At 44.0% G+C, this 18,158-nt stretch overlaps 1 protein-coding gene across 6 annotated transcripts in view; it reads right to left on the reverse strand.

Annotated features, from left to right (window-relative positions):
- The window catches only part of NINL (ninein like), a 240,108-nt gene that overhangs the window by 63,153 nt on the left and 158,797 nt on the right, over positions 1 to 18,158 (reverse strand). For 4 of the 6 annotated variants that reach the window (XM_040351034.1, XM_040351038.1, XM_040351036.1 and 1 more), the window contains 4 exons: positions 17,709 to 17,795; positions 3,586 to 3,736; positions 3,419 to 3,487; positions 3,207 to 3,325 (listed from right to left, as the gene is read on the reverse strand). In XM_040351034.1, coding sequence (XP_040206968.1) covers positions 3,207 to 3,325; positions 3,419 to 3,487; positions 3,586 to 3,736; positions 17,709 to 17,795 — 426 coding nt within the window. The remainder of the gene's footprint in view (positions 1 to 3,206; positions 3,326 to 3,418; positions 3,488 to 3,585; positions 3,737 to 17,708; positions 17,796 to 18,158) is intronic. The other 2 variants (XM_040351035.1, XM_040351039.1) reach the window with 1 other exon arrangement.

Genomic DNA, 18,158 nt, shown 5'->3' on the forward strand with positions numbered 1-18,158 from the left:
CAAAAAAATGTGCTGAAAAACTTGGCTTATACTCGAGTATATACGGTAGTTTGTTTAGACCAAGCTGGTCCAAACAAACTATTTACATCACTAACAGACGCAGTGGCTGTGTGCACTGTATGTAGCGCCAGCTACATACAGTATACATTTCTGTATTTCGGCAGCGGGATGAAAACTTTCTGTCCAACTCCCAGAACATAATTAGGTCTGGCTGAACAGTGCTCATTCTAAGAATGAATACAAAGCTTTCTCTGACTGGCTGAAGTGGAGATCATGATGTAATCCACCCGCCGCTGCACCTCAGCCAATCAGAGGAAGCTTTGTATCCCTTCAGAAAAAACAAAGCTCCTTGTGGATGGTTGAGAAACAAAATCAGACACAATTTTATCCTGGGAGAAGGGCGGGAAACTCAGTCCTACTGTCATAGCACAGCACTGTACACTTTATCCAGCTACATGCAGTTTATACAGCGCTCACAGCTGCTGCATCTCTTAGTGCAGTAAACAGTTTGTTTAGACCAGGGGTAGGCAACCTTTGAGAGATGAGATCTACCTGGACAACATTGAAGAGATCAAAGATCACTGGGGAACAGCACTCCCTTTTTCTAAAATAAATTAACTAGCACGCCCCCAATAAAAAGTAGATACACTTAGCCTACCTTAAAATGTTAGCTTCAGTGAGAAACTTGGCATTCACTTTCATTCACAATTTTTTTTATGTCTGGAGAGCAATTGGTTACCCCTACAAGTCTGATCAGGATAGCTGGGGGGACAGGAGGGCATCGTATTGTGGGGATCAGGAGTGCTGGGGGGACAGGAGGGCTGGAGTATACAAAAGACATTTTAAATGAAGGGTGGCGCAGGGAAGGTGCAGTGATGTCGATCCCTGCCGATGTAACAACGGCAATCCTCTCTTACCTTCCCATCTTGGATTGAGGAGGAGGGATGGTGGCGAAGAGCACGCAATAACCATATGAAGTGCTCAGGTGTGTTCAGAAAAGAGCCAGAACCCACTCAAGCTATTCCGGAAGTGCCCCGCAGCCGCACATATGCAAGGGGCGGGGACTGCCTCTGCAGACTGGGATTGTAGTTTCTGTACTACTATTTGCGATTTCGGCCCACGATTTACAATGACATTGTGCAGAAACAGATGTCCCTGAAATCGCAGCCGAATTTGGGACTGACAAGCGGGAGTGAAATCGTGCAAGTTCAGATGAACTCGCACAGCTTTACTCCCGCAGCCCAGTGTGAGCCTGGGCTTAAATTGTGATTTAAATTGACTTGATTTAAATCAAATCCACCCTGTTGCCGACCCCTGGTTTTGAACACCTTGGTTTAAAGGAACTATTAAAACTACACTAAAACCTGGAGATCTACTTTAAACACAAATGATCTAGGCAAATTCAAAGTTCGAAATTGATATAGTGAAGGTGCAATACAGGAGTTCTGTATTGGCCAACAGACCTCTGTTCAGTAAACCAAAACTTTAAAGATGACACTTTCCAATCAACTCCAAGTTGCCCCTGAGGAATCAGTTATGTTTATCCATGGATAATTTTTTTATAACACAGTTATCCATGTTTTTGAGGAACAAAATTGTATAAAAATCACAATAGCTGAAATAGCATGCTTATTTCCATTACATGTAAAGCCGGCCATAGATGGCCAATTTTGGCCAGTTCAGCAGGAACCGGCTGAGATTCTAACCATGTAAGGGCAGGTTAAATGTACCCAAATTGATTGATCTAATACATTGGGTACAACCAGCCAGTCAGATTTTATATGCGATTATTGTTAGCGGCTGAAAGACAAACCCAGAGGAAATTCCCAGCTCAACTCACCAACCAGATCGCTTACCAACCGAATTAACCTGTCCAGCAGTCTGTGTTAAAAACAGGGGTTTAGTTAGCACACATTTACAAATGCATGTGTATTGCTAGTGGCTGTTACAAGGTGAGGTTGATTTACTAAAGGCAAATGCACTGTGCACTGTAAGTGAAGTTAGTTCTGAGGGGAAGATCTGAAATGAGGGGAAGCTCTGCTGATTTCTATTATCCAATCATGTACAAGCAAAAATGCTGTGTTTTTTTTTCCTTGCATGCGATTGGGTATTCTTTGCAAAGTGAAACTTTACCTCATTTACTGAGCGCTGGAGCAACTGCACTTGCAGTGAATAGTACATTTGTCTTTAGTAAATCAACCCCAATGGCTCCACAGGTGGGATTCCCCAATCAACACTGAGTGTGTTGATTGGGAAATCAAGCAATTTTTGGCTGGCTTTGTCTAAATATTAGCTCAAAAAATTTGATTAACTCTATTGGGTTAATCCCCATGGATGCCAGAACAGGTTAACGTTGACCTTTCATGGTTTATTGCTTTCCTATATTAAAAAAAAAAAAATGAGACCTTGTGTTTGTATTTACTGGCTGGCGATTTCTCTCTGCAGGGGAGGTAGAAGGTAGTTAAAACACTCCGAAGGAAATCCAATAAAGATATAAGGACTGTTTTTTGGCGCTATGGCCACTTGAAATAGCCTGTGCTAAATTAAAAAATCAATACCGACAGTTTCAGTAACTTTACTAACTTGTGTGGCAGATTCAGGTAGTTCTTAATAGTGCCACTTTAAAAAAAATTGACCTTCAGTTCATAGATAATGAAAATGTAGGTAATTAAAATTGGCTACAGAGATGTCCCTGTCCACATTGTAGCAGAGTGGCATATTTCCTGCTGCTACTCCCTCGGCCTCCCTGTCACAACACACAGCCGACAGCCTCTTAACAACCAATGACGCTGCAGTGGTGCGAGCCTCATGGGGAAGCTGAGACACTAGTTCCCTATCAAGTCCACACTTACCATGTATCTGACAGCAGGCTGTCTATTGGCTAAGGATCAACCCACTGCCTGCTGTCATTTGCAAGGGGAGCGAACCTGATGGGGAATTAGCGTCTCTAAATCAGGCTTGGCCCAGGTACAGAACATGTACTCTGTTGCCAACATGAACATTTGTCCTGCAAAGGCAAATGAGAACTAAGGCAGTTCTTTTGAATTATAGGGTCTTTTCCATACAATAAACCACTTGACCTAATAAATACCCCTGAGGAAAACTAAAGACATTTTGCCTAAATGGGAATCAATACATTTTCAGACTGAAGGCACAGTATACATTTGTAAATTTCCACAGTATATTAGATAATCTGTTCATCCAACCTTTGTTTCAAGTTGTATTTTAAGGTCCTCAATTTCTTGCTGTAGTTCTTTCACTTGATGCTTTGTCAACTCAGCTTCCATGGTCATAGAAGGCGCTTCAGACATGACAATTGACAAACCTAAAAAATATTAATGGATATAAAATATTCAAATTTTTTGGAAAACCATACTTGTATTCTGCTGATTCAGAGCAAACACAGTCAGTTACTTACCATTTGAACCTGCTGCAGAGACACTTCTTCTCAACCTTGAGGCCAGTCCCCTTTTTGCGGGTGTATCTGCTATAACAGAAGAAAATAATCAGATACAGAGCAAGAAAATAATAATAATACAGTTCAGTATAGTGCAGTTACTTAATATTGTACCAGTGCTGTATTACCATGGCTTTGATGGATCTTTTCTTTTGCCTTGTGGTGCAGTAACTTGTTATCCTTCATCTTACCCAGTAAGCGTGAATATTTACTTTCACTGAGCTGGGATCGGAGGGTTTCAAGCTGGATCTGCAGTTCATCATTGTGATCACGTAGTTCCTGCATAGTGAATACTATTATTAACCGTTACACAAAATGATGCACACAATTCTAAAATTAAAATCTAAGAGAGCACAAAAAAAAATAGGATTTTTATAACAGCTTACCTGTAAAATCCTTTTCTTGGAGTACATCACGGGACACAGAGAAGCATAGCAATTACTATGTGGGTTATAGAGTCTACCTTCAGGTGATAGTGCTGTCAGATATTTTTTCACCTTAATGCATAGGATGCATTAAGGTAAAAAAACTTTTACCTTTACAACCCCTTTAAGGCAGGACATTCCCTCCCCTATATAACCCCTCCCATACCGGGAGTACCTCAGTGCTGTAGCAAAGCAATAAGTGTCCCAATATCCCCATCAAGAGGGGCGGGAGCTCTGTGTCCCGTGATGTACTCCAAGAAAAGGATTTTACAGGTAAGCGGTTATAAAAATCCCATTTTCTTTCTCGCACATCACGGGACACAGAGACGCATAGTAATTACTATGTGGGATGTCCTAAAGCAATGCCAAATGAGGGGAGGGAGACCCCAAAAATTAAGCCGGGTGCCATCAGATATGAGGAATCAAACTGCAGCCTGCAGCACACTGCGCTCAAAGGGGACTTCCTCATTTTTCCTTATATCCAATTGGTAAAATTTTGTGAAAGTATGGACTGATGACCAAGTCGCAACCTTACAGACCTGAGCCATGGAGGCTTGATGATGCACTGCCCAAAAAGTGCCAACCACTCTAGTGGAGTGCGCTTTAACCTTAAACAGAGGAACCTTTCCCTTCAAGCCATAAGTAATGACTTGACAAATCCATTTAGAGATAGCTGCCTGTCCGCTTCTGGGACCTTCCAGCAGAACAAATAAAATGTCCATTTTCCGAATCTGAGCAGTAGCTTTAAGATAGATCTTAACTGCTCTCAGTACATCCAGAGTATGCAACAATCTTTCTTTTGCAGAACTAGGCTCTGGAAAAAATGAAGGGAGAACCAGATCCTGGTTCAGATGAAAGTTTGAAACAACTTTGGGAAGGAAGGCTGGATGAGTCCGCAGGACCACTCTGTCCTTGTGAAGAATTAGGTATGGCTCCTTACATGAAAGGGCCGCTAACTCCGATACCCTCCTAGCAGAGGATATGGCTACCAAGAAAACCACCTTCCTGGTCAAGAGGACCAAGGGAATGTGAGACAGAGGCTTAAAGGGTTGCCTTTGTAGAGCAGAAAGAACCAGATTCAGGTCCCACGGGCACAAGGGAGTCTTAATTGGAGGATTAATACGAATCACCCCCTGTAGGAAGGTCTTGACCAGAGCATGTGTAGCCAGTGGCCTTTGACAAAATATTGATAAAGCCGAGACCTGGCCTTTGATGGTACTCAAGGCTAACTTCATGTCTGCCCCCAACTGCAGAAACTCCAGTATTCTGTCAATGACATACCTGCGAAAAAAATCACCCATTGGCTGCGCAACAGGCCACATACGCCTTCCAAACTCTGTAATAAATAAGCCTAGATGCTGGCTTTCTGGCATTAATTAGTGTAGAGACCACAGAATTAGAGAGACCACTCCTCTTTAGGATATGGGATTCAATAGCCAGACCGTTAAATTTAGAGACTGTAAGGAAGGGTGGAATATTGGCCCCTGTGAGAGCAGGTCTGGACGAAGCGGAAGGGTCCATGGATGTCCTACCGACATCCTTACAATCTCTGCGTACCAGGCCCTTCTGGGCCAAGCTGGAGCAAGCAGAACCACTGTTTTTTCTTCCCGACTTTATCCTGCGAAGGAGACGGGGTAACAATTGCAGCGGAGGAAACGCATAAATTAGGAAGAACCGATCCCACGGAAACACCAGCGCATCTGTTTCGCAAGCGAGTGGATCTCTCGTCCGGGACAGAAAATTGTCCACTTTTGCATTGAACCTCGATGCCAAGAGATCCACATCTGGTGTTCCCCACCTCTGACATATGCCCAGGAAGATGTCGGGGTGAAGAGCCCATTCCCCTGGAAGCAACTGTTGGCGACTTAAAAAGTCTGTCTGCCAATTGTCTATCCCCGGAATGAATATCGCTGATAGGCACGGGACATGCTTTTCTGCCCAAATCAGGATCTGATCTACTTCTTTTTGGGCCGCACGACTCCTCGTGCCCCCCTGGTGATTTATGTACACCACAGCCGTGGCATTGTCGGATTGTATCCTGACTGGGTACCCCTGCAATTTGTCTGTCCATGCTGTAAGGGCTAGACGTGCTAGCCGAATCTCTAGCAGGTTGATGGGTAGAGATTTGTCGGAGACTGACCACTTTCCCTGAAGAGATGGCTTCCCCAGGACTGCACCCCAGCCTAAAAGACTGGCATCTGTAGTCACTACACTCCAAGAAATTGGAACAAAGGACTTCCCCTTTTGCAAATTTTGGGGAACTAGCCACCAACAAAGGCTCTGCCGAACTGTTGGGGAGAGCATCATAGGGAAGTCTAAGGCTTGGACCTTTTTGATCCATGCGCACAAGATGGCGTTCTGTAATTTCCTTGAGTGAAACTGGGCAAATGGGACGGCCTCGAACGAACCTACCATTTTCCCCAACAGCCGCATACAAAGGCGAATGGATGGCTGCCGCTTTGCCCTGACCATCTGGACCAGCTCCTTTAAAGAATCGATCTTTGCCTGGGGCAAAAAGATCTTTTTCTGATCTGTGTCTATGAGTAGACCTAAATATTCCAGCCTTTTCACAGGAACTAAGTCTGATTTGTCCAGGTTGAGAATCCAACCCATGGGCTCCAGTTACCTTACGGTTCTGTGTACTGCTAGGTTTAGATCGGCAACTGAGCGATCTACCAACAATAGATCGTCCAAGTAGGCCATTATAGAAATGGCGTTGATCTATCGCGAAGCGTAACAGCTTCCGATGGCCGAGAAAGATAGGTATATGAAGGTATGCATCATTGATATCAATGCACGCTAATATTTCTCCCCCCCCCCCCCCCCCGTAAGGAGGCGACCACTGACCGGATTGATGCCATCCGAAAAGATCTGACATTTAGGAACTGGTTTAGGGCCTTGAGATCCAGAATGGGTCTTACGTCTCCGTTCGGCTTTGGGACGGTAAAAAGGTTTAAATAGAAACCCAAACCTCATTCTTCTAACAGTAGTTCTATGATCACCCCTTGGGAAAACAGATGATCCAAGGCCAATAATAGAGACTTTTTTCCCGGGTCCTTTGGGATGCTTGAGGCCAAGAAGCGGGGTGGAGGAAACGTTCGCCAATCTTTGCTCCAGTCCACCCGTGGCTGAGGCTAGAGTCTCTTCTGTTACAAACACTGGAGCAGGAGGGGCAGATGAGGCAACCTAACAGCCCTGATGGTTCACCCTAGGCCACCTCCAATTTATCAGGTGAGAAAATAGCCGCAGGAGCATGCCCAAGATCCTCCGAGCCTGATGGTGAACCCTTTGACTTTTTTGCATTTTTAGTCCCTGAGCCTTTTGCCATAGTAAAGCCGAAGGTACTCACAGACAGAAATTGCATCCACTTGCGGACCTATAGACCAGCAATGATGCTGCTATTTGATGGTCAGCGTGATGCAGAGCTCACTATGCGCCTTGAGAAATGCCACTGTCAATCTACCCAGGCAGTAATTGTACTGAAAGGATCTTGTGCACACAAATTCTCTGTGTCCACTGTCAGCCAGGATGGGTGAGGCAGACTGAGCTTTATGGTCTAGGTCAGGAATAGGCAAACTACAGCCCGGCGGACCTTTTAATCCAGCCCTCGGAGCCAGGGGGACGACATTCCGTGCCTCCTCCTAATTTTAAATTTCCTGTGTCACCGATGTCTGGCCGCCATGTTTAGTGTCCGGCGCCCTGTGATTGGGCATATGGGGGTCATGTAAGACGTGGGGCTGGAAGTCCCGCCTTCGCACATGACCGCCATACGCCCAATGACAGCACGCCGGGAAACTCTGAACTCGAGCCGATGTGGCCCGCTGTATTCCCCTCCGCTCTGGTACGGCGCTGTGTGGAGATGGGAGCATGGAGGGAGTTGCAGCGTCAGAGGTCAGTGCCATTACCGGGTGCTATAGCCTGCCAATTGTGTATATGTGCTGGCTGCGTGCCCCCCTACCCCCCTCCAGTACTGCTGCCGCCCCTCCCCTGACCCCTCACCTTCAATACCAGGATCCGCTGCCCCATCTGCGGCCCGGGAGCGGCTCGGGAGGGTGTCAGGAGGTAACATGGGAGGGAGACCAGCATGTTCCTCCTTGCTGATCTCCCTCCAGGAAGTGAATGCAGAAGTGATGTGTATTACATCCACATTCACCTGTCAGTCATCTGGCTGCTATAGCCAGAGAGAAGAAGCAGATCTGTGCTTCATCAGCTTTTGGGGTCCCCAGGTGACATTAGGAGTCCTAGAGACCCCTAATGTCTCCATAAAGAGGACCTGTCAGTGTACCCTTGTATCCCCCTATGTAATAGCAATGACATCAAGTGTAAAAAAACATAAAAAGGGTAAAAAAAAATAAGTAAATAAATATAAACAAAGTTTTAAAAACAAAGTTTTAAAAAAAGCTCCAAAATGTTTAAGTCCCCCATCCCCACTTTTACGCACATATAAACACGGATGTTTATATAAGGGGGGGGGGGCGGAAAAAAAAATTCCTCCCCGGGCGCCCATAACTCTGGTTACGCCACTGCCGAGGCCAGGCCTCAGGGCGGCGACTTCATGGCTTTTGCGGCCACCCCCTCATTTACATAGCCAGGTTCGCGCCCCATCTACTCTTGGTCCGGCCCCCGGGTCCAATATATGAACCCATTGCGGCCCTCGAGTCAAAAAGTTTGCCATCCCCTGGTCTAGGTGCATGTCACCTGACCTGCTCTGCCCTGCAATTTCAGCCTCATACAGAGCAGCTGAAAGAATCCTTGCGCACGCGCGCACACACACACCGCCACGCGCGCCTATCACAAAGCCGCGCGCGCATCCTAAAGCCAATGCCCGTGCATGTCGAGTGTGCGCACATGATGCTGGTGACCGCATAAATATGAGGCTGTTGCACCTATGATGTTACTGTGCACGCGCACGTGACGCTGTTGCGTCGGTGCATGAGGTGCTGCTACTGTCAGCCAGAAGACAGCATGTGGGGAACCAGGTAAAACCGTCCAACAGCCACAGCCTTGGAGGAACCTTCTCCCTGGAACAATCTATCAGCACAGGAGGTGGAGGCTTGATGATGCACCCAGGCAAGTACCTACTATAGGTAATCCTCACACAACCACTGATACTACTGAGGAGACTTAAAATGCAATGTTATAATTAGGACTGCAGTATACAGAGCGCCTTGACGGGGCCTGCAGCTTACACATGCATTTGCAAATGCGTGCAACTAAACCTTTGTTTTTAACGCACACAGTTAGACAGGTGAATTTAATTGGTTGCTGATTGGTCGGTAAGTTTCAGCCTGGATATTCTATGTTTTTGTATGCGATACACAAAGGACAAGTCATGTAAAAGAGAGAGAGAGGCACAGACAGGCAAACTCAGGCAATTTAGCATAATGGCTCAGAGGAAGGAGACTTTCAGAACCAAGTTCTGAAAGAACCTTCACTTAATTTATCCAACACTGCAAGACTCTGCAAAATACAGGCAGTCCAATCTTCGCCCATCACAGGGAGCCAAGTCTGCAGACCTTCAAAGACCAGGGTCTATGGACAGGAACACCACACCCCTGGACCTGTATCGCACCCCGTCAGTAAGCTTTTGGTATTGGGTCTGACCAAAGCACTGGAACCCAGGATCCAGCCCTCAAATGAGAAGCATTACAGGCAAAACCCTGTTCTTCTTAACCGAGGCCCGGGTACCATCCACCTTGGCTAAGAAGCACTTTGGACGGATCTGGAAAACAGCTTGCTTAAGCAAAGCCTTCTAAGATGTTACATTGCGTGACCACCACCTTAGAAACAGGCGAAAAAAACTGAGGTACTCCCGGTATGGGAGGGATTATATAGGGGAGGGAACTTCCTGCATTAAGGGCGTGCCAGTGTCCATCACCTGAAGGTAGACTCTATAACCCACATAGAAATTACAATGCTCCTCTGTGTCCCGTGATGTACGATAAATAAATAAATAAATAAATAAATAGAAGAATCAGTACAGCATAAAAATCACTCATTCTCTATACTGTCTCTAAAACAAACCATCATGATATGATACATTACCAAATAGATGCTGGCTTATGTAGGAAAATAATATCGATAGCTTCGGTTATGTTTGGAAAGTCAAACCTAAAGTGTAAGCACTGCCCAGGCCATTACGGTTTTCAGAGATATTAAATTACAAAACAAAGGGAAGCTGGTTTCTATACAGTAATGCCCCGTACACATGATCGGAATTTCCGATGGAAAAAGTCAGATGGACTTTTTCTATCGGATTTTCCGATCATGTGTAGTCCCATCAGAGTTTTTTCATCGGAAATTCTGATGAATTCCATCAGAGTTTAGATATAGAACATGTTCTATTTTTTTCTGATGGAATTCCGATGTGATTTGGCGGTGCAAAAGCCGTGTGTACGTGGCATAAGGGTTAGGACCCTCATCAGGTATTTTACTGTGGTCTCTCCTTTGGATAGGTTCAGGACAAAAATGAATAAGTGATTCAATGGTTTATATGCAAGGGAAAATGTAAGCGGGAATTCTTGTTCTAACTACTTTGTTATAAACAAATATGTGAAATATATTGAAATCATACATAACTACCTAAAGTCCTAATCTAATTATGTGATTTACTTATCTGCATTACATGCATGAAACAAGGCACGGCTTGAAAAAGGTATGCATAAGAAACACAAGGCCACATCCTTAGAAAAGCCCACACAAGCTTACCTTTACTCTCTGCTTCCCAAGAGAGGAGCAATTCCAGTGCAAGCATATTCAACAATAAGGGCAAAGGGAAAGGCACTCATCAGTTAAGTAGATTTTCCATTAGCCACAGATAATAATGTCACCAGTATAACAGAAGTACTAGAAATGTTTACTGCTATCTTTTACCACTTCTTATACATACAGTATGCATCATCCACTGGTCAGCATCACAATGTCTCTATCGTAGGCGATATGACGTATTGCCTAAGCGGTCCCTGGGCGGAAGGAGGAAGTGGGACAGGAAGTCCCACTCCTCCTGAAGCTCCCACTCCCCCCCAAAAAATGACATGCCAAATGTGGCATGTAAGGGGGTAAGGAGTGGTTTAAGCGGAAGCTCCACTTTTGGGTAGTACAAGTGCAGTATAAAGTGGCAATACAAACATCAGTGCAAAATTCGTGCTCCCCTCTTTGTGCCCTCTCACTCACCAGAGATCCTGAAAACTCCCATAACAGAAGTCGGATGCGCTTTGAGAGGGTGGCTGGGCTTAGTAGTCCCACTGGTTGTATCACTGCAGCTTGCGTTGTCCTCACTGAGCCATCAGAAATCCCGGAATCCCATTGAGAAGTGTGCAAAAGTTATGGGGAACTGCTGGGCTCTGTGGTTCCACAGGCTGTAACTCCAGCTACAAAAGGTGTTGTCCTGAACAAACCTCCAGGGATGGGTACCAATGGCAAAAGAAGCTATAGCGTAATTCTGTATATTGATTGTATAAAATTCAAAATTCCTGGTAATCCACTCATATTAAAACATTAACTCCTCCCAAGAGTTGAGCCTTATATATTGACACACTACACCACCTATGGGTATCCTTTAAAAACGACCAGTGGGCCATTTGTACCCATCCCAGGAGGTTCTTGAGGACAACACCTTTTGTAGATGGAGTTACAGCCTGTGGGACCACAGAGCCCAACAGTCCCCATAATGTTAGCACGCTTCTCAATGGGATTCTGGGATTTCTGACGGCTCAGTGAGGACAACCCAAGCAGCAGTGATACAGTCAGTGGGACTACCAAGCCCAGCCACCCTCTCAAAGCGCATCCGACCTCTGTTATTGGAGTCCAGGATCTCTGGTGAGTGAGAGGGCAAACAGAGGGGAGCACACATTTTGCACTGATGTTTTTCTTGGCACTTTATACTGCACATCCGATTAAGTTAAAGTTGCACTGGAAAAACCTCTTTGAATTCACATGAACTTTATATATTTATTTGTTCACTGGAATTTATGGACTTTATATATTGTTTTATATTTAATATGAGTTTTTATGATTTATTTGGTGATGAATTAGTATAGTGTATGGTAGCGCTCTTTTCCTGTTCACCTTTTTAAAGGCACATGCACTTTGAGAGCAGCAACCTTTAATGTTAGTAATCACTTATATTTAGATTTAATTTTATTGCTATCACCAATTATTGTTTTTTAATCACTTGTTTAGCGCAGGAATTAACGATGTTATACACTGTTTACCTAACCTTTTACCCTTAAAAATTTCCATAGGGGATATTTAAAAAATTCTACAGGTTGCATGTTTTGAGTAACATAGGAGATCTAGGGCTAGAATTATTGCTCTCGCTCGATCGTGGCGATACCTCACATGTGTGGTTTGAACACCGTTTTCATATGCAAGTGCTAATCGCGTATGCTTTTGCCTTTACATGTTACTTTTTATTTTTACACTGTTCTCTCTAAAAAATAAATAAAAAAATTGTCACTCTTTTTCCCATTACAAGGAATGTAAACATCCCTTGTAACAGAAAAAAAGCATGACAGGACCTCTTAAATATGAGATCTGGGGTCAAAAAGATAAAAAAATATGTCCCTTTGATAGCTATGGACGGAAGTGACGTCTTGAAATGTTTGAAATTCTTCGTTTCAATTCTTCTGCCCAAGCCAGAACATGGCTAACTTTCCTCTGGCTGCGTGACTTCTAGTGCCTCCTTGGTAAACAAAGTAAATCACTGGTGTGGCATTGTCAGATTGTACTCTGACAGAACAATCCTGCAACCTAAACGCCCAGACCCTTAAGCCAGACGCTCCATCCGTAACTCTAGAATGTTGACGAATAAGGCTCACTTGGAGCTTGATCACTTCCCCTGGACAGTGGTCTCTTCCAGGCCTGGCCTCCATCCCTAGAGGCCAGCCTTCGTAGCCGCCACCTCCCAGGTAACTGGCATGAAGGATCTTCCTTTCTGCCAATCTTTTGGTTAAGAACCACCAACTGAGACACCAGCGTATCCCTGGGACCAGACTCATTGGATAATGGTAGGTTAGGATCTACTTGTTCCAGGCCGACAGAATAATGTTTATAACAAACTGGAATGAAACTGAGCATAGGGAACCACTTTGAATGAAGCTACCATCTTCTCTAGCACCTTAAGCAAAGGGCAAATGTAAGGATCTCTTCTCTGCCTTGACCACATAGACCAGCTTTTTTATAGCGCTGACTTTGTCTGATGTAAAAAAAAAAAAAAACTCTACTTTTTGGGCTGTGTTCCAAACATTCCAAGCTTCTTACCAAACGTAAGAATGTACCTTTAGACTGGGATACTAACCCAGAAGTTCCAGATGCTCCCATGCTGGGCACACTTAGGTCCAGCCATGCTACTGACTGATCTATCAGCAGCAGATTGCCTCGGTATGCCATTACTGCTATACCCTGGGTCTTTAGACCTGATAGAGGCAGGCCCCAGCACCCTGTAAACCCGGGCACGGTGGCTCACCCAAGAGGCAAGACCACTAACTGGAAGAGGTGCTGTTCTCCTGCGAAACGCAGACAACCTCTGCAGTCCCATGTAAATAAACACATATGCAAATGACTCCCCATATGTGTATGTGGCAAGTGTTAAAGCCATATGCCTATTTGGAAGCGTGCGTTCATGGAAGCATGAATTCATACAAATATTTTTTAGGCAAAACATAAAATAGTGTGCGCTGTATACACGCATTCATTGATCACGTGTGCTATGGAACGGGCATCTTGCAGGCAAGCATGCGTTTATGAACGTGTTATGCAACATTGCGCAACATGTACCCATGCAGACACGTATTCCTATATAAACACAAGGAATCCTGTATAATTTAGGAAACAAATTATCATGCCTCATTATGCAACCATGCAAAATCTAGGCGAACGTGCAACTTTAGGCTATCATGCATCCTTATGCGATCAAACATCTTATGCATTTTAAACATGTGCGGACAAGTACCCTTGTGAGACCAAGGACTCTCGTGTGAACAGGCAACCTTGTGTGATCCAGCATCTTTATGCAATCAAGCATTTTTATGCAATTAAGTCTCTCTGTGCGACTTAAGCACTTTAATGTGACTAAGCATCCTCATGTGACTATGTAAAAAACATGTAAAGCCATACAAACAGAAACATGTATCTTTAGTGATCAATAAACATGTTCTGTTACTTGTTTTTACCCAACGTGCATTTTGAACATTCCAAACTCATGTATTTTATGCAAACGTGGACTGGTAAAGAGAAAGCTATCCTCTGCAGACGTGCGTTTCCGCAATCATGGGATAGAGCTGTTGTGCGTTAGCAATGTGCACCAGCAACTGTGTGTTTGGCTAGCCTAAAGCCAGCACCAGGTTTTTCTAGCAACCTATACTCCTCGGCTAGAGTTTTTAGGAGGAGAAAAAAAAAACAGCTAATGCGGGTGCCCAACCAGCAGAAATAAACTGTTGCAGTAATGGAAGTAGTGGGAAGGTACAAGCAACCTATGGGAATTATTTTTATATTTTTTTTAAACCCCAAGGAGGAGACAGAGGCTTTCGCTGTCTGGGCTGAGGGTAAGTTATATGCAGTATGAATCTCTGAAAAAGACTGCAGCTGCCACTCCAGATCTTGTGAGGCTTCCGATACCTCCTGTTCCCTGTCCTCTGATGGTGAAATTTCATCCTCAGGACTTTCATCCTCTTGTCTGAGGATTCAGAGCAGGGGAAGGGGCACAACCTGGTTTCTGCTTCTTGTGAGGATTCTGTGATCATTGCAGTTAACCTCTTATAGACCAACAAATGCAATGCAAAAAAAACTTCCAAGCGGACATATCCAGAGTGGCTGAAATGTTGGAGGAGGCTGCAATGCCTGACAGGGCCGATGGCTCAACCTGTGCAGCTGCTTCAAGTCTTTACAGGGGAGGATGGTATCATGCAGGCATGATAAGGGCCACCAGATTCAGATGGTGATACCTTGGAGCCCTTTTATATTCCTGCCCCTGAACCTTTTCTACAGGTAGACATAGTCCTAAGCTAAAAGCAGAGGAACTTAACACAGGTGCATCAACAGCTGATCTTAGTCTAGCAAAAAAACAAAAAAAAACAATACCTGCTAATCTGCACAGCTTGATACTGAGTAGGTGTCTTAGGTATGTCTGTATCCACCACACACAATGTGCTTACGTGCCCCAAGATGCTGTGTCCCTCTGGCTTTACAGAGCTCTGGCGTTTGGGGCTTTTTTGAAGGGCCCGCCCTGCGCCTGCACTGTGAGCAGGCGTGCGCCAGCGGCAACCACAGAAAGAGGAGAAAGGGGAGAAAGAGAACCCCCAAGGAGCGCCGTTGGACCCGGACTATGAGGGACCCTCCACACAACTGTGGCAGAGCCTGAAGCGGAGGAAGTGAGCCGCTCAACAGACCGGCTGACACTGAGCTTTTGTTTCTGGAGAGCATGGTAAGTGAAACACCAGGTATGTCTCTTTACTACCTCTAGTGGCAGAAAACAGTTAAGACATTCAGCTATCATGGAAGATAATCTTTAAGGTATTTACCTAGGATTGTCTTAACTTACCTTATCCCCGCCGCAGGATACTGCTGAGCACAGACAGACCTAATCTTCACCCATCACGGTAGGTTATGTCAACAGAACTTCAGGGACCGGGATCCTAAACAAGGTTTCCACTCCCCTGGACCTGTACCGCATTCTGCCAGAAAATCTTTGGTATGTGCTTATAACCAAAGTACTGGAACCCAGGATCCAGCCCTCCAATGAGAGGCATTACAGGCAAAAACCTTGTGCTTCGGATACGAGGCCCCAGGTACCATCGGCCTCAATGGCACATTGGATGGATCTGGTCTTTATGGAGGCTATTTAAAAACAGCATGGATCCCTCCAATGGAGCTCCTCAGAGCACATCTTCACTCGTGACCAACACCTTAGACACTGGTGAAAAAATGGAGGTGCTCCCAGTATGGGAGGGGTTATATAGGAAGGAAATTTCCTGTCTAATTGATTACACCAGTGTCCAACACCTTAAGGTGGAATATAACCCACTTAGTAATTATTAGGCTCCATGTCCCGTGATGTACGATAAAGAAAATAAATATAATTCTCCAGAGGAAAACAGGTCCATCAACCTAGGAGACTAGCAAAAAATTGAAGCCTCACAGAGTTGGCAGAGTTATATGGGTACACTCTAGGGGCAGCCCTATAAAAGTTTTTTTTACTGAGTTCACCTGAATGTACCCGCATACAATCTATAGGTCTTTGAACACGAGTCCTATACTGTAGGATTAGGATAAGTAATTTTGTTAGTACAGTGAGAATGATTACAATTTCTACTTTTTTTTTCTGCCTGTCAAAATTTGGTTAACAGGTAGCAGTAAATCTCTGAAATGTGGATTCAGGCAGCAACCCAAATCTAACAGAGGGTCCAAACCTCTGCACTACCTAAAACAAAGGCACACATTGCTAAAGGTCTACTTTAACAGTAAAATAGATTTTCAGGTGAAATGAACAAAAACGCATTGTTCACTTTTGTTCACTAGAGCACCCCTTTTAAAACCCAGCTCATTTAACTTTGGGCCCAAGATCCTGCGTCTCTTGTTGACTAGCTTCCAAAACAAAAACAAAAAATGCAGTAGGTTATATACGGTATAATTTAGAAAAAAGAAAAAATACTGCGCTATCTAGTAAACTGAAAAGCCGCTAACACAGCAAATGAGATCAAAAAGTTGCTAATAAAACATGTGTAGAAAAGTGTAGCGCTAACAATGAAACAATTAGTGATAAACAATTGTAAAAGATAACGTGCAACACCACGTGAATTAATGGTATATTAAAGTCCATATATTAATGACTGAATCGGTGAATCCTTCTCAAATGAATGGAAAACGCACACATAATCCAATGCTTAAAAAATGTGAAGAGTCCACCACCACTTATGACAAGGGGCTTACCGGATCGATTGGACCCAGACAGGCATATACCTACTAGGCCAATCAAACTTTGTTAAAGATGATACGCTGAAGAGGGTACACCATACACGTCATGCGATTCGGTATCAATGAAGAAAACCTCAGGCAAATGGTATGAAAAATGGTTTTCAGCAAGCAGCGACGTTCACACGGAGGGTATATCAGTAATCCAACCGATAAGTATGAAAAAGAAAAAGCAGGGCGCACATAGCATAATTCCGTAAAAAAAACAATATTTATTTTAAAAGAGAGTAACTCACCTTTTGCAATGTTCAATCGAGCTCATAAAAAAAGGGTAGCTGCTGTTGTTCCTGCTACCCTTTTTTTATGAGCTCGATTGAACATTGCAAAATGTGAGTTACTCTCTTTTAAAATAAATATTGTTTTTTTTTACGGAATTATGCTATGTGCGCCCTGCTTTTTCTTTTTCATACTTATCGGTTGGATTACTGATATACCCTCCGTGTGAACGTCGCTGCTTGCTGAAAACCATTTTTCATACCATTTGCCTGAGGTTTTCTTCATTGATACCGAATCGCATGACGTGTATGGTGTACCCTCTTCAGCGTATCATCTTTAACAAAGTTTGATTGGCCTAGTAGGTATATGCCTGTCTGGGTCCAATCGATCCGGTAAGCCCCTTGTCATAAGTGGTGGTGGACTCTTCACATTTTTTAAGCATTGGATTATGTGTGCGTTTTCCATTCATTTGAGAAGGATTCACCGATTCAGTCATTAATATATGGACTTTAATATACCATTAATTCACGTGGTGTTGCACGTTATCTTTTACAATTGTTTATCACCAATTGTTTCATTGTTAGCGCTACACTTTTCTACACATATATACGGTATAATTATAATTGGTCTGCACTACTCACCCTGCACTGGATCTCATATTCCCTAATGATCTCTGCAAATTTCTCTTCCTGTGTATAAAACTCTGTATTGTGAGGATCCATCAGTTTCTGGAATGAAAAAAAGGCAAAGCATTTCTAACTGCAACAAAAAGAAGTATCAAGGGTACATACAAAGCAGATATAGGTTTTCTAAAGTTCATAGTGTCCAAATTAATCTAGGACATCAAAAATCATGCTCAACTGCTAACCTATACACTTACATGTTTCTCTATCTGAACCCCAACACCTGGCCAGAGGCTAGGAAATCTGTTTTAGAAACTTTTACAATGACAAACAGGAAATCCATTTGCCTTAAAGTTGTAGTGGCAGAAAAAAAACCTGACAGCCCTCACCACATCCAACGGAGGGGAATCTTCTTGGGGTTAGTGCTTCTGCTGTACACTTTGAGGATAAATCTACCCTCAGTACCTG

This window comes from Rana temporaria, chromosome 4, assembly GCF_905171775.1.
Source record: "Rana temporaria chromosome 4, aRanTem1.1, whole genome shotgun sequence".
Lineage (NCBI taxonomy): Eukaryota > Metazoa > Chordata > Amphibia > Anura > Ranidae > Rana > Rana temporaria.